At 42.7% G+C, this 17,726-nt stretch overlaps 1 protein-coding gene across 4 annotated transcripts in view; it reads right to left on the bottom strand.

Moving 5' to 3' along the window:
* MTMR1 (myotubularin related protein 1) overlaps positions 1-17,726 on the bottom strand; it is a 63,203-nt gene that overhangs the window by 5,614 nt on the left and 39,863 nt on the right. For 2 of the 4 annotated variants that reach the window (XM_012658368.1, XM_012658369.1), the window contains exons 10-13: positions 13,945-14,130; positions 13,296-13,502; positions 7,987-8,079; positions 2,366-2,479 (exon numbers count right to left, since the gene is read on the bottom strand). In XM_012658368.1, coding sequence (XP_012513822.1) covers positions 2,366-2,479; positions 7,987-8,079; positions 13,296-13,502; positions 13,945-14,130 — 600 coding nt within the window. Of the gene's footprint in view, positions 1-2,365; positions 2,480-7,986; positions 8,080-13,295; positions 13,503-13,944; positions 14,131-14,994; positions 15,235-17,726 lie in introns of those variants that run through there. The other 2 variants (XM_012658370.1, XM_012658371.1) reach the window with 2 other exon arrangements.

Below are 17,726 nucleotides of genomic sequence, written 5' to 3'. Positions count from 1 at the left end.
AGGCTGACGCCACGGTACTCACTCTAGCCCGGGCAAAAGAAAAAATGGACAAAGGTTCTGAGTAGACATTTCTCCACAGAAGATACGCAAATGGCCAATAAGCACATCAAAAGATGCTTGACATCATTAGTCATTAGGGAAATGCAAATCAAAACCACAAGATACCACCTTCCATCCACTAGGATGGCTATAATTTTTTTAAAAAAGGAAAGTAAGTGTTAGTGAAATGTGGAGAAATTGGAAGCCTCAGACACTGCTGGTGGGAATGTAAAATGGTGCAACTACTCTGGAACACAGTTTGGCAGTTCCTCAAAACATTAAACAGAGTTACCGTATGACCCAGCAATTCCATCCCTAGGTATATGCCCCCAAGAGAAATGAAAGCACATGTCCACACAAAAGCTTGTACACGAGTGGATATAGCAAGCAGCATTATTCATAACAGCCAAAAAGTAAAAACAACCCAAATTTCTATCATCAACTGATGAATGGATAAACAAAATGTAGTCTACTCATAAAATGGAATATTGTTCAGCCATAAAATGGAAAGAATTACTGTTACATGGATGACCTCTGAGAACATGCTAAATGAAGGAAGACAGTGATAAGCCTACTATTGTGTGATTCCATTCCTATGAAATGTCCAGAATAGGCAAATCCATCGAGATGGAAAGTAGACTGGTGGTTGCCAGGGGCTGGGAGTAGAGGGGATAGGAAGTGACTGCTAATGGGTAGGCATTTCTTTTTGGGGTGATAATTTTATGAAATTAGATATTAGTGATGGTTACACAATATGTAAATGTACTAAAACTGCTAAACTGTACACTTTAAATGGGTGAATATTATGCTCTGTAAATTATATCACAAGAGAGGTGATTTTTAAGGATAGTAAGTTTTGTGCCCCCCTCAAAAAAAAACCTCAAGATAAAACCGTAGTTTAAATTCTATATATAGACTTCATTCTTGTGTTGCTGGTTTTGTTTTAAACAGTTTTATTGCAATATATTTCACATACCATAAAATTCACTCTTTTAAACAAGTTTTTCTTTTTATTAAGAAGTTAACAGGGCCCCATCACACTGCACCTGCAGGAGTATGGATTTGATCTTCGCTGCAGTGGGAAGCAGGGGAGAGGCACATGATCAGATTTAAGTTAGTGAATGCTTGCTCTGGTTGCTCTGTCTAGAATGGACTACTGAAGCCTGTCCATGGGCTGCTGCCTTAGTTCAGATGCGAGACAATAGAGGCTTGAGCTAGGCTTGTAGCTAGCTGTAAAGCAGTTAAGTGGCCAGATTAAGAACTATTTGTGGGGGCAGGGCCAGCAGTGTTGGCCGATAGACAACTGCAGTGAGGGTGAAGGAGGGATTGAAGATGATTCCTGTGCATCTGGCCTCGACATCTAGATGGCCAGTGGTGTCATTTACTGAGAAGCAAAAGACCAGGAGAGGAGCAGGAAAGTGGCATTTAGATCCCTGAGGCTAGACAAAGTCACCTACAGAGAGAGAACAGTGCTCAGCGTGAGAAGACGACCAGGGACTGGGCCCAAGTGACTACAACTTTAGAGACTGGTTAAAACGGCATCCAGCCAGAGACTGAGCGGGGGAGGCCAGTGAGTGAGGTAGGGCAGAGGCACAGGAAGTAGGGTCACAGGATGAGGGAGGGGTCAACTGTGGGGAGGCTGCTGCGAGGGAGGGAGGTGGGCGTTGCTGATGGACTGTTTTCCCCTGAATTCTGTAATGTTCTAACACACTTAGCTCATAGGCAGCAGTCCCTTTGGATTAGCTGGACGATATTCTCTAAGCTGCCTTTTACCAATATCTTCTCATTTTTGAGCATTTCTTTGTTTTATCCCTAACTGAGGAGTAAAGGAAGAAGAGGTGAAATGTATCTCTGAGAAGCTTGGCAGCTATTTTTTTTTTTTAAACCAGCTCCACAGACAAAAAAGTTTAGCTTGCTACCTAAAGTGAGGCTTTTGGCTACACTTTATTTTTTAAGTTCTTCAAGTATGATTCTGCCCAACACCACAGAGAATGAAAAGCAGATTTATACTATTTTGGAGTCAGTGCAATGGAAAGTACATGAACTCGGAGGCAGGAGGTCCAGGGTCTAGCACTGACCCTACTCCTTAGAGAGCCCTGGGCTCTCTGGGTCCCAGCCTCCCATATCTATGAAGTAAGGGGCTTGTCTTAGACATATGTGGTGGGGCTGCCAGAGCCCAGGAAGCGTACCTAGTGCAACCTGCCTTATACCCACCAGGGCCGGAGCCCACATCCTCCCTCCACTCAGTCCTTCTGTTGCAGTGGCACTTCCTGGGAGAGAGGCCTCAGAACAGGGCAAGCAACAGACGAGAACACCACATACTTACCTCTTTGTATCGCTGTTGTTCACAGTTGCACAAAAAGGTCCCAAAGAGACAGCTATAAAGGTGATCCAAAATTGTAATCAAGAATAGTTCGTTAAACTCAAATGCTGAAGGAAACTTAAATGGAGAGAAAAATAAGATTTAGTCTTAAAGTCCAATTTCTAAAACAAAGTAATACTACTTTTTGTGAAAGACAGCTAAACTGCAAATTGGAACAAAGATTGAAAAGAAGATGGAGCACAGGACTGTGACCCTGAGAGAAGGGAAACTGAGGGGAGCCCTACTATTGTCCAGCTCCCACCTGCAGGCATATTCCACACCACAGAGCTGGGCAGAGGGTGGATCCCAGCCATAGTATATACCTAAAATAACGCAAGAAGAAACAGAAAATTCGAATAGCTCTGCATCTACTAAAGAAACTGCTAACTAAGACCTTCCCACAAACACAACTCCATGAACATACATCCTCTAATCTTTACCAACGTACATAAGCAAATTGAACCCAGCAATACATAAAAAGAGTAATATGACAAGACCAAGTGGGGCTTACTTCAGGAATGCAAGGCTGGCTTAACATTTGAAAGTTGATGTTATAAAAAAATCAATTACTGTAATTCATCATATTAACAGAGGAAGAAAAACCACACAATCGTCTCTATTCTTTTAGGTAATTCTTAGTGGGGTTTTGCAGAATTCCAATGAAAACTATCACCATTGCCAGCAGATTCTAGCCAGTAGCTGGCATGTAGTAGCCATGAGATGATCTGGAAATGATAATGATGATCCTAGCAGCAGGCATGTACTGAGAGCCTACCATATGCCAGAATTCTAATTTAAAAACATAGTGAAGGCCGGGCACGGTGGCTCACACCTGTAATCCTAGCTCTCTGGGAGGCCGAGGCGGGCAGATTGTTTGAGCTCAGGAGTTCGAAACCAGCCTGAGCAAGAGCGAGACCCCATCTCTACTAAAAATAGAAAGACATTAACTGGACAACTAAAAATACATAGAAAAAAAAAATTAGCCGGGCATGGTGGCACATGCCTGTAGTCCCAGCTAGGAGGATTGCTTGAGCCCAGGAGTTTGAGGTTGCTGTGAGCTAGGCTGACGCCACGGCACTCACTCTAGCCCGGGAAAAAGAGTGAGACTCTGTCTCAAAATAAATAAATAAATAAAAATAAAAACATAGTGAAATATTCATCACCTACTAAATGAAGCAAAACCAATTAGAACAAAACCAAATACAACTACCCAGCATGTTTTTATGTAGGTCAGTTTACTTTACAGACTTATATCAGAGTGATGTGTGTACACTGTCATGACTAATCCTGACATCTCTTGAGTGACAATGTGGATTATTACTGACAGACAAGTTTATTTTTTAACTTAGCTTTACTACTTTAAAGACTGGCAACAGACTTTTCAATGAGAAACAATGGTCAGCCCAGGGCTGTCCAAACTCTACCTGAAATTGTTCTTTTCCTCACCAGGCTAACTTAAGGAATTCTGCTCAGATACATTGGATTAAGATTTGCCTCCCTCCCCGTCTTAAGGATTACTCTCACAGAGGCACACAACTCTGTTCTAAGGAGCCCCATCAGAATATCACTTTCAGAAAGCCCTGGAAACTAGCTCTGGTGGTGGTTCTTACTAGCATTCTTGTTCTTAGATGAACTAAGTCAATGGTGTAACATCTCTGGCTGAAATGCTAATGACAGGTACTGGTTAATCCTCTCCTGGAGCCTTTAAGATTGCCCTTTGCAACTCCCACAGTGGCCTCACATTCCAAATGGCTATCTTTTAAAAGGCCAAGCACACTATGTCTGCATTTCCCAGCATTTTTCTATGCTTAGTTATGCCCTATTCATAAATTATTGGCAACACAGAATTTATGAATTTTAAGCAGATATATAACATTTATGTATATTGAAGCTTTATTAAATCAAGAATAGGAATGAAAGACCTAGGGTTTTGTCCTATATTTTCAAACGTTTAAAAACAAACATTTACTAACAAGACAGCAATTTATTGACATATTTTATAAGTCATGAGTGCTATGAACTAACTGTGTCCCTCCAAAATTCATATGTTAAAATCCTAACCCCCAAGGTGATGGTATTAGGAGGTGGTGCCTTTGGGAGGTAATTAGGTCATGAAGGTAGAGGCCTCATGAATGGGATTAGTGGCCTTATAAAAGAGGCCCAAGAGAGCTCCCCTGTCCCTTCTGCCATATGAAGACACAGTGACAAGACAGCCACCTGTGAACCAGGAAGTTAGCCCTCACCAGACACCAAATCTGCTGGTACCTCGACCTTGGACTTCTCAACCTCCAGAACTATGAGAAATAAATTTCTGTTGTTTATGAACCACCCAGTTTATGGTATTTTGCTCTAGCATCCCAAACAGACTAAGACAATCAGTCTCTATTCCTAGCCCCTAAACCTGCATTCTAGATCTGGGCGCTTGTGTGGGTGTGTTCTAGTGCCACTGACTACAAGCCTTATTCTGGCCAACTGGGTACCTGATATGGGAGGGTCAAAGTGGGCAGGGCTCAGTCCACGCCCATCAGCACTGGAAAACAAAGACTCCACATACTGATGGTGGGTCAAGACTGCCATTCACACTTTCAAAGGGCATCATGGCATTAAACTCAACTCAGAAAACAGCTCAGGGGGAAAACAGTAGCAGCTAGAGTAATAAAAATAAAAGACTAAGTCTCTGCAGTTCATAGTTTGTTTTGGCCTCTTCTCCTGGAAACTGTACCATTTCCCTAAAAAGTATAGTCCCCAAAAATCTACAGTAATCTATAATAAAATTCTACAACTCTTGCAGAACAAAAATATCAATGACTATTAAACCTATCTCAAAGGGTAAAGATTCTGTTAAACTATGGATATGATAGAATGTCTTTGGGACTTTTCTCAAAATATTCCTTCATTTATTTTTTCCCTTCCTATCAGTTTGTCTACATACTAACTAGTTCATTTTATTCTGATATTTCTGACAACTTTACACTGACTTAGTTTACTCAATTTAGCAGTAGGCAACCTAAAAATAATCTTTTACATGAATGAATCTTTTACTAGCCCACTACTTATCTCATTCACTTAACTGATAATTAAAGACTGATCATTAATGTCTCTGCTTCTAAAGCATTAACAATGTTATTTTAAAAGAAATTATACACACATTTCATGGACAGAATCTTAGAGCTGTGAGCGACATCTGAAATGTTCTAATTCAAACTCCTTTTTTTTCTTAAAATGCAATAAACGGTACAAAAATGACATACCTTTGACATAAAAATAGGCACTAAGCAAAATGAAGAATGGAAGTCAGTTTGAAGATGTTAAAAAATACACACATTTAATCTGGGCATTTTGGAGAGATAAAGCTGTTTTGCATCTTCAAAAATGATGCTTATCCCTTTAGAAGCACTGGAATTATTTTTTGTGTTCGACCTTTTTATGCAATTTTTCTAACATGTATCCCATACTTTCTTGTCTTAATAACCTGAATGTAACAATCATTTAATTGTGTTATTGGTGTAACGTCAATACAAATGGCAATAGTGCATGGCACTATAAAACAGTAAGGCTTCTGGCCAGCCTCCATGCCTTTTGAGTATATGTTTGCTGTTAACTTTCACTTGAACCGCTGCCATGCCTACCTCTAGGACCACGCCCTCTGACCCGGGCCAGCTCTCTAACTGGCTGCGTTTAATCAGCTGTGACCTGGCAATCAGATAGTGTGAGACCACAATCAGTTTCTTAAAGCTGGGTCTAAAAGTAAGTATAAGTTCTGAGCGAGGGCCTGAGGACTCTGCGGAACCTACTTTGGCTACTCAGAACCCCCCTCCCTTTGATTCTTATTTCTGAAGGTAGTCTGTGCTGTCTAGACCCCTTGGCACTCAAAGTGTGGTCTGTGAACCAGCAGCATCACCTGGGAGCTTGTCAGAAATGCAACATCTCCGGCTCACCCCAGACTCACTGAATCAGAATCTGCATTTCAACAAGAACCCCAGATTCATCTGCTCATTAATGTTAGAACAGTGTTGGTCTAGAGCAACACTGATGCTGAAAGTTGAATCTCAAAGTTCAGCATACATCAGGATCCCCTCAAGGGCTTGTGAAACCAGAGTGCTGGGCCTCCCCACCGAGAGCACCAGCAGGTCCTGCAATGGGGCCTGTAAATTAGCGTATCTAACAAGTTCCCAGGGGGTGCTGAGGCTGCAGGTCCCAGGACCACACTTGGAGCACCAGTCTAGATCACTGGTCTTCAAACTCACTTGAACATCTGAATCACCCGGGGAACTTTTTACACACACCTAAGCCTCTCCCTAGGCCCACAGGAAGAAGGCGCTCCAAAAGTTCCCAGGTGCTGACAGTATGCACTCAAGGTGGACAGCCATGGCTCCGGGCCCTCCAGGTCCTCCTCAGGGCAGAGCTGCTGGGGAACAGGCCCAGCTGAGGTAGAGGGGGCGGCACAGACAGTGTGGTGGTTGTCAATGTTCTTTCTGCCCCACCACACACACTGCCATCAGTAACAGTAGCTCACGGTGGGGAAACAGGACTGCTATTTCACAGACTTTCTGCAGTGAGGAGGCAGATGTCCTCTACAAAGGCCCTAGGGTGACTGTGATAAGGCTACGAGGAGGATCAATCAGGAGCATCATGGCTCTTGGTACAATCCCCACAGATCACCAGCAGGTCTCTGTTCCCTTCCCCATGACAGAAGCAGCCACAGCCAGAGCTCCTGGTAAATTACTAGGAAGGAGAGGCCCCAGACCCTGGTTCTCAGCCCCCTAAACTTATTCTTTTCCCCATAACCCCCTCAGCCAGGCTGGGCAGCAGACACTGCGGGAAACGACTTTCTCCTTTGCCTCCTCCCTCCTTCTGGTTCCAAGTCCATTTCCCTGGCAGTATCTCGTATCACAAGGGTAAGACCCCAAACTCAGGTTTGGATGTTGGAGATGAGGGAAAAAACAGCCTGGGCCCCATGGACTACTTGGAACTAAAGCTGTCAGGCCTGACTGCTTTAAGGGGATCAATGTATGGCTCCCTTGCTTACGGTGCTCTGTGCATTGGGGTTTGGGAACTAAGCACCAGCTAACGATGAAGTGCTAGTAGCTTCTTATCCGCCACTGGTTCTTGAATACTCATTTCCCTTGGCATGGGAGGGGCTGTGGCCTGGGGCGGAGTGTGGAAATCCCTGGATTCCCTGGTCTAATCCCATTGACTAGCAGTTCATTCACATCCTCATTGCTAACATCTGGCCACATCTTAGCTTAACTGCTCAGCAGGAGACTGTTTCCTTAACCTGACAAACTGGAGTGATAGAAGCAGAATCTGCTGAGGAGGAGGGCCTTGGTTCCCAAAGCTGGTAGACAAGATGATTGACAAGAAGCATTGCGGAGACAAGTAACTTGGTGTGAAATTGACTGTTTCTGATTTTCTGCATATATTGCCAAGTGAATTAGAATCAAATTGTAGTAAATAACATAAAGGGTCATATTTTACACATATGCATTCATTTTGAATGAAACAGCAATGAAAGTTTATCTAATCTTAAAGATGTATTTAAATCAAAGACTACATAGGTCAGAAATACACTTGAAATCTCTCACCTGTCTTGTCATTTGCCAAACACAATCAATAAACTGAAGAAATATAGGAGAGCGGTCGGCGTCAGCATGGTTGTCATTACCGTGGCCCACTCGCTGAAAAGCAGCAAAAGGTTAGACGTTTTAATGTATGCTACGGTCCTCTCAAAAGTCACTTTAAATTGCCTGGTGGCAAGAATCACATCTCATGAGGCCTCATAGAATTCCTGGTATATAATAGGCACCCAAAAATGTCATTGGATTAAATTGACTTCCATTACTTTTAGGAAACAAAATTTCAGTTTACTATATAGTATTTTGACATGTTGACTATTTTATAACTTCTCTTTAATATAGTTTATATCAAGAAATTATAAGTAACTGGCTAGCAAACTTTTTAGTTCAAATGGTGGGGTCAAGACCAGCCACCACACCAAGTGAACGGTATGTACTAATTTGCAGCTCATAAAGCACATTATGAATACCATTTTCTCCATGAGTATAAAAACATTTTTCTTCACATTTTTCAGAAATGTCAGGAAGTCTGACAATCAAAATAATGATTAACAATCTATGAGTTTTAACCAATTCTACATGACTCGAAGAACCCCAAAGTCTCAATCTTGAATGGTAATGGAGTGAGGTCCTTGCTCAAGGTAGTCCAGTATTGTATTTCATACCTTTTGATAAGAAAGTAATAGATTCATGCTAAAAGCTAAAAGACAGTATTCTCAAACACATAAACAGGATTGCCAAAAACACTGAAAATGCCCCAAGTAAAGAGATAGCTAAAGAGTGACCATTCTAAGAGAAGCTTCAAATAATCTACTAAGCAAAAGGATGAAGAAAAAAGACATTATGAAGATACAATATGATCACCACATAGAAAGAGCAAAATATATCTGTGAAATTGCCACCTGTAAAGACACAAAAATAAGAAAATGACCAAATCAACATTAGCATCTTAAATTAACAGTGTATTGCCTTTTAAAAAATTTAATTATGGTGAAATATACGTAACAAAATTTACCAACTTAACCATTTTCAAGTGTACAGTTCAATGGCATTAAGCACACTCATGTATTATGCAACCATCACTACCATCCATCTCCAGAACTTTTTCACCTTCCCAAATGGAAACTTTACACCTGTTAATGACTAACTTCTGGTTCCACCTCCCCACAGCTCCTGGCAATGACCATTCATTCTACTTTCTGCCTCTATGCATTTGATTGTTCTAGGTTCTTCATATAAGTGGAAATATACAATATTTACCCTTTTGTGGCTGGCTTATTTCTCTGAGCATAATGTTTTCAAGGTTCATCTATGTTGTAGCACGTCAGAATTTCTTTTTAAGACTGAATAATATTCCATTGTACAGCCATTCACCACATAATGACGTTTCAGTCAATAATAGACTGCATTTACAACGGTGATTCCGTAAGACTAGAATACAGTATTTTTCCTGTACCTTCTCTGTTTAGCTATCTTGAGATATAGAAATACTTACCATTGTGTTACAGTTGCTTACAGTGTTCAGTACAGTAACATGACGTACAGTGTGTAGCATAGGAACAACAGGCTATAACATATAGCCTAGGCGTACAGTAGGGCTGTACCATCTAGGTTTCTGTAAGTGCACTCCGTGATGTTCGCACAGCAACGAGATCATCTAACAACTCATTTCTCAGAATGGATCCTCATCATTACACAACACACGACTGCATACACAGACCACAGTGAGTTTATCCACTCGTGCGTCGATGGCCACTTGGGTTGCTTCTACCTTTGGGCTATTGTGAATGCTGCTGCCATGAACAATGATGTACAGATATCCGTTAGAGCTGCTGCTTTCACTTCTTTTGAGTATATATACTCATAAGTGGAATTGCTAGATCATGTGGTAATTCTACGTTTAATTTGTTGAGGAACTGTCATACTGTTTTCCACAGTGACTGCATGTGTTGCTTTATTTCTGTACTTCCCCTCTGTAAAATAACTTGAAGAACCTGCTTGTCAGTAATTAAGGCACCTAGGGAACAGTTTTGCACTGATGATTCACAATTTAGAATCCATTCTTTAACAAATAGCCATTGAACTCCTATGGCATGTGCAAGGCATCATGCCTGGCCCTTGGAATTTCGGGCATCTTCGTGCTGTCTGGTAAAGGCCAGGTCCTTGACTAGGCACCTAGGGTACCAAGACAAATGAGACACTGTACTTATGCTCGATGAATAATTCATTTGTGGTTTAGTCAAGAGGAAAAAAACATGTAAAGAATGAGGGCAATGAAGTGTTCCAAGGGTTTCTGAGGGTGCAGTGGGTACAGTGGGGGCATAAAGGAATGAGTGAGCCATCCTAGGATGGGGTGGAGGAGGGAATGGGGAGGGAAAGTCATAGTCACGAAGGAAGTCCCTTGAGATAAACTTTGAAGGACAGGGAGGTACCTGCTTCCTGGGTAGCCAGGAATTTACTATCAGCAGTGGGAATGTGGCAGAGGACACCAGGGGAGCCATAAGTAGCTGGGCACGGCTGAGCCTTAGAGGATGGGGCAAGGGGAGTAAGGTAAGAGATGAGGCTGGAGAGGTGGATAAGGGCCAGATCACCAAGGGCTTTGAGTGCCAAGCTGAGGAGTTTGCCCATAAATCCCATGGGCCACAGAAAGGCCCTGAGGGATTCACACTGTGGAGTGGCAGCATCAGATCTGGCTGCAGTAGGGATGACAGATTGTATGGGAATAGGTCACAGAAAGGCTACTTAGGAGATTGCCTAAGGGAGTTGGTGAAGCCTGAATTAAGGAGGCATCAGTGGCAATGGAGAGGAGACAAAAGATTTGAAATGCATGCATTTCAAGTCGTAGGACTGGCTGCCATTGCTAAGGGATTAAGCACAAAGAAGAAAAATGATCCCAGGACTGACCCTGGGGCACTCCAACATTAAGAGGTTGGGGAGATGAGGGAGGACCTGAAACTAGGAGCAAATTCAAAAAGTTGTAGATCCCGAAAAGCCTAATGAACAAAGTGTTTGGAAGAAAGGAAGAGTCAACATCATCAAATGCTTGGGCTAAATAAGAGAAGGACTTGGCAAAGTGGCAGTCATTGGTGACTGTGACAAGACCAGTTGTTGGGGGCACTGCGAGAAGGAAGCCTGGCTGAAGCGGGTCCAAGACCAGATCGAGGGAAATGATGATAGTGAATGCAGACAACAGTTTAGAGCTCTGTCATAAAGAGGAACAGATAAATAATTGATAGCTGGAGGGGGTTGTGGGGTCAAGAGGGTTTTGAGGGTATAATAGCACATTTCCATACCAATGGGAACCATCTAGGGGAGGGTCACGGAGGCAGGATAGAGGGAAGAACAGTCAGAAAGGTCCATGGCATAGATGATGGAGGCAAGTGGGCAAGGGCAGGCATTGGCTCATTCACAGAACTTGAGGTAAGGGAAAGTACAGGGACCCAGCAGGTAGGTGGCTGCAGACTTGAAATCACTGTTTAAATGCTGGTCCACCCTAATTAGCTGTGTGATCTTGGGAAGATAACCCACACTCTTGCAACCTTGGTTTCCTTGTCCGTCAATGACAGTACCTGCCTATCAGGATTAAACAAGATGATCCATGTAACAGTGCCAGGCACATAGTGGTGCTCAGTAAACTGAGGCCATGGTGACTCTTACGGTCATGTCCTCACTGGGGCCATGGTGGTGAGCCCCGGCATCAGCAAGTAGGGGTGGGAGCAGAGCACCATGGGCATGCCCTGATGCATGTGCCCCAAGTCAGGGGGGGCGCATGTATCAGGGTGTGCCCACGGTGCTCTGTGGTAAAGCAGCCTTTACCACTGTCCCTCTGGAAAAGCACCCTGCCCAGCTTTCTCTCCCCTAGGACATACAGTTTGCGGAGAAAAGGTAGAAGAGAATGGCCTCTGAATCTTCAGAGCTGGCCAGGTGCAAACATCTGGAAAGATTCCACACTCCCTCCTCCCTACTGAGCCCACCTTTTACTGATGGGGAAGAAACAAAGGAGTTTGTTACCCAGCATGGGCCAGGCACTGTCCTAAGCACTAGACACGTACAAACTCATTTCCCCCATGCAACACCCTGTTTCCGAGAGGAAGAAATCAAGGCAAGAGAGGTGAAGGAAGGTGTCCAGGGGTCTCCCAAGAGCTCCCAGAAGGCATGCAGCTCAGAGGCTGTGGACTCACCCCTTCACTCCCTCTAGGAGGGCTTCTTTTAGGCTCTCCACCCCCTACATTGAAAGCAGGATGTTACAGGCTGAATTGTGCCCCTGCAAATTGAAGCTCTAACTTCCAGTACCTGAGAAATGTAACTCTATTTGGAGATAGGGCCTTTACAAAGGGGATTAAGTTAAAATGAGGCCATTAAAGGGGCCCTAGCTCAATCTGACCTCATGAGATGAGGACATATGCACACACAGAAAGACCCCAGAGGTGCATGCACAGAGGAAAGACCCTGTGAAGAGGGAGCAAGAGGGAGGCCATCTGCAAGCCAAGGAGAGGAGGCCTCAGGAGAAATTAACCCTGCTGGCACCTTGATCTTGGACTTTCAACCTCCAGAACTGTGAGAAAATAAATTTCTGTTGTTTAAACCACTCAATCTGTGGCCTTGTTGTGGCAAAAAGTTGTATACCAATGTTCATAGCAGTATTGTCCACAATAGCCCAAGGTGAAAACAACCCAAGTGTCCATCAACAGATGAATGGATAAACAAAATGGGGTGTATGCACACAGGGGAATACTATTCAGCTACGAAAAATGAAAATTTGACATATGTTACAACATGGATGAACCTTGAAAATGTTATGCTTAGTGAAATAATCCAGCCATGGGAGGAGAAATATTATATAATTCGACTTATATGAGGTACCTAGCAAAGGCAAAATTACATAGAGACAGAAAGCAGATTAGTGGTTGTAAGGGGCTAGAGGGGAAGGAGAAATAGGGAGAGACTGCTTGATGGGTACAGGGTTTCCTTTTGGGGTGATGAATATGTTTCGGGACTAGACAGAGGTGATGGTTATATAGCATTGTGAGTGCATTAAAAGACACTGAATTGAGCATTTTAAAATGGTTAATTCTATGTTAAGTACATTTTACTTCAATTATGTTAAAAAACTATACTAAAAAAACAAAAAAACCTCAAAACTCCTTACCAGGAACATACAATGCTGAGGTCCATGTATTCTATTATGGCCATTTGGGTCTGATACATAGGAGAAAGCCTGCACATGTGTGTGTGCACGCTTTTGTGCATCACACATGACATGCACATGTATGTGACAGAGCAAACAGTCAAGCACAAACTTCACTGTCTGAACTTACCAGTGCAAACCTATGTCCAAAGCTTATCCACTCCTTTTCTATGAGAGCTTCAAATCCTTTAATAGTCCGGTAATAACTGTCCAACATCAGCATAGCCAGAGACGTGAGCTGGGCTGTTCGGTCCCAACCGTCACTGCAATGTACCACCACGGAGGTTTTCCCAGATTCTATTTTATCAGCAATTCTTACTGCCCCAGCCAGAAGCATCTTCAGAAAAGAAGGCATATTAGACCAGGCTATGTTTAACTCTGACTACAGCATAAAATAATTCTGCGGAGAACTTTGGAAGTTCTGGTCGATAAACCAAATGAGACTGCCATGAAATCAATTGAGAATCACTAGGAAATATTAGCATATTTGTGAAAAAAAAAAAAAACTTACACTAAAAAAGACCTCAGTAAATAGGGTCTTATTAAAGGGCCACAAAGTTCTTTAAAACCTGACAAGAGAGAAGCACTATCCTCCTCTTTTCACTATGTCACAAAAGCCCTTTACACAGACCCTGCTGCTGCCTATGGAAACTATAGAAGCTCACCCACATAGCAAAAAGGCACTTATTTGCAACATTTAGAAACCACTTGGAGATATAGATGTTTATGGCATAGACAGAAGTCAACCGGAAAGCATATGAAATATTGGACCTCTTTACCCTTATATATTCCAGCCAATGTGTCCCATCCACGTTGGACAGCCACCGTGCCTCATCAATCGAAGGGTACACTATCTCTTTTAATTTACGTAGCGACTCTCTCATCACGTGAATGTTGTGGATCTCCAAGAACACGAGTTCTGCGTTTGGGTAAGCACTTTCACTTTCATATCCTCCACCCTTTGCCTGTGAAAGACAAAAGATACGCATCACTTTATCTGGAGTTAACTTTTCTACTCTTTTTAGTGCTACCAGACATAGATTTCTAAAGAAGCAATAAATTCATCTGTTAATAAACCTCCTATATCCTTGTATGAGTTTCCTAGGGCTGCCAGAATAAAGTACCACAGAGTGGGTGGCTTAAAACAACAGAAATGTATTCTCTCACAGATCTGAAGGCTGAAGACTGAAATCAAAGTGTTGGCAGGGCTATACTCCCACAGAAACCTCAGGGGAGGATCCTTCCTTGGCTCTCCCTGGTTCTGGGAGCCCCAGGCATTCCTAGCTTATAGACACATCACTCTAATCTCTGCCTCCATCTCCACTCAATCTGTGTCTGTCTCTTCTCTTCTTCTTATGATTAGGGCCCACGCTAATATGACCTCAACTTAACTTGATTACATTTGCAAAGACCCTATTTTGAAATAGGGTCACGTTCACAGGTACTAGGAGTTAGGACTTCAACATATCTCTGAGATGACACTGGGATGTGTTTAAGGAACTGAAAAGAGCCTCATGAAGCTGGGACATGGACCTGGGAGGTGTGGTGAGACAGGACAGAAAGGGCCATGGGTGGAGGGCTTTAGAGGCCCCGTTCAGAATCTGGATATCAATGCCTCAAGGCTCTGAGGGATGTGCAGAGCTGTATGCTTCAAAGGTCACTGTACAACATGGCGACTGTAGTCAACAACAATGTAGTGTATACTAAAAAATTACTAAGAGAATAGATTTTAAGTGTCCACAGAAAATAAGTATGGGAGGTTATGTTAGTGTTAATTAGCTTGATGTAGCCATTCCACAACATATACAAATTTCAAATATCATGTTGTACATCATAAACATATACAATTTTATTTGTCAATTACAATAATAATAAAAGTAAATATAATTTTTTAAAAGATCACACTCTGGTCATAATGTGCAGACTAGATTGCAGGGTGTGAGGCAGAAGTCCAGTGACAGAGCTACTGCTGTAGTTCAGGCAAGAGAGGATGGGTCTTCCAAAAAATAGAAGAGGAGAGATTACATCGTAATTCATTCCGTGAGACCGGTAATGCCCCGATACCAAAACTAGACAAAGACATCACAAGAAAACTACAGACCAATATCCCTTATGAAAATAGATGCAAACATCTTCAACAAAATGCTAGAAAACCAAATCCAGTAGCATATTAAGGAGATTACACACCATGACCCAATGTGGTATATCCCAGGAATGTAATGAGATTGTATTAGCTTCCTAGGGCTGCTGTTAAAAAAAAAAAAAGTACCACAAACTCGGGGGCTTAAAACACCACAAATTGATTCTCTCACAGTTCTGTAGGCTGGAAGTCTGAGATCAAGGTGTTGGCAGGGTTGGTTCCTTCTGGAGGTTGTAGGGAAGAATCTATTCCATGTCTCTTTCCTGATTTCTGGTGGTTGCTGGAATCCTTGGCATTCCTCATCTTCTAGCTGCATCACTCAAATCTCTGCCTCTATGGTCACATCACCATTTTCCTTCCATGTGTATCTGTGTCTCTACATGGCCTTCTTATAAGGACACCAGTCACTGGATTTAGGGCCTAGCCTACTCCTCATCTTATGATCTCATCTTAATTAATTATATCTGCATAGGCCCTATTTCCAAATAAGGTCACATTTTGAAGTTCCAGGTGGGCATGAATTTTGGAGAGATATCATTCAATCCACTACAGTGGTTCGACATACAAAAATCTACCAATGTAATATATTATACCACATTAACAGAATGGAGAAAAAAAATACATGATCATCTCAATTGAGGCAGAAAAAGCCTTTGACAAAATCCAACACCCTTTCATAATAAAAACACTCAACAAACTAGGAATAGAAGGGAACTTCCTATACCCTCATAAAGGGCACGGGTGAAAAATCCAGTTAATCTCATACCTAATGGTGGAAAATTGAAAGCTTTCCCCCTAAGATTATAAACCAGACAAGAATGCCTGCTTTCACCACTGCAAGTCAACATTGTACTAGAGGTTCTTGCAGGAAATCAGGCAAGATGATGAGATGAAAGGTATCCAGATTGGGAAGGGAGAAGTCAAACCATCTCTATTTGCATATAACAATATTATATATAAGCTAATGGGGACTTAAATATTAGCCTTATCTGTTTTCTAGACACATACGCTGCCACATTTAAAATTATTCTAGACATGCAATTTTGTGTCCTGCTTTTATCTCTTCTGCATGAAATAAAAGACAATCAACTGCCCTTCCGCTGTTGAATATTTTGAAGATCACCTGTATGGATATAGCTTTTCTCATGTTTTGTAATTCCCTAGGATATGGCAGTGACAGGAAGGATGCAGAGATGTAGAGAGACTGACACAGTAATGATCCACCAGACGTGGGAGCAAAGGGGACTTACTGACGAAGCCTACGGTAGGCCGAAAAGTGGACCCCTGCTAATGACATTCACATCAAATCCCTGGCAACTGAGAACATGACCTCATTTGGAAAAAAAAATAGCCTTTGCAGATGTGATTAAGGACCTTGAGATGAAGAGATAATCCCAGATTATCTTGAGTGGGCCCTAAACGTCATCACAAGTATCCTTAGAAGAGATAGGAGGAGACACAGAAACATACAGAGGAAGGTAGGGCCACATGAAGATGGAGGTAGGGATCAGGGCGATGTGGCTACAAGCCCAGGAATGCTGGGGCAGCCACCAGAAGCTGGAAGAGGCAAGGAATGGATTCTCCCCTGGAACCCTAAGAGGGAGCACAGCCCTGCTAGATTTTGGACTTCTGGCCTCCAGAACTGAGAGAATATGCTTCTGGTGTTGTAAGCCACCAAGTTTGTGGTAATTTGTATGACAGCCTCAGGAAACTCTCTCCCATCTTCCTCCCTGCCCTGTTCCTCTCCCAGTCTTCCCCATATCAGTAACTAACACCACCATTTGCCCTCCAGGTCAGATACCTGGGCAGCCCCTTGACCACAGGAGTGGTGGGCTTGTCAGCATTGTGTACTGTATACTGAGGATGTACCCACCACTGTGCTAAGTCCTTTACATGAATTATGCTCACTTAATTTTAATCCTCACATGACCTTTGAGAGGAGACACTGGTGCTATCCCCCATTTTGCAGAAGAGGAATCTGAGTCTTAGAGAGAGGTTGAGTAACTGGCTTGAGGTTGTACAGAGCACCAAGTGGCAGAACCTGGAAGAAAACCCATGTGTAACTGATTCCAAAGCCAAGGGGTCTCACCACCCTGCCACCCTGACCAGTTTCAATATACTGAGGGTTTGTGACCTGGGAAACAGCCAAGTAGAGATGTCAACTATACAACGGGATGGAAGTTCAGTCTCAACCTTAGGAAGAATCAGCTCAGGATGGAAACTGTGGTATCAAACTCAGCATATAGATAGTGTTTAAAGTTATGTTACCAGAGCAGATGGCCTGGGGAGATTGTATAGAGCATCAAAAAGGACCCCAGACCAAGTTCAAGGAGCACTGCCATTTAAAGATTGGAAAGGAGAAGAGGAATGAGTGAAGGAGACCGAGAGGTCAGGCTGGAGAGGGAGAGAAACTCAGGGATG

Source organism: Propithecus coquereli, unplaced genomic scaffold, assembly GCF_000956105.1.
Source record: "Propithecus coquereli isolate 6110/MARCELLA unplaced genomic scaffold, Pcoq_1.0 Scaffold583, whole genome shotgun sequence".
Taxonomy (NCBI): Eukaryota; Metazoa; Chordata; class Mammalia; order Primates; family Indriidae; genus Propithecus; species Propithecus coquereli.
The sequence above is the reverse complement of the archived record's forward strand: the minus strand, read 5'-3'. Positions and strand labels throughout refer to the sequence as shown.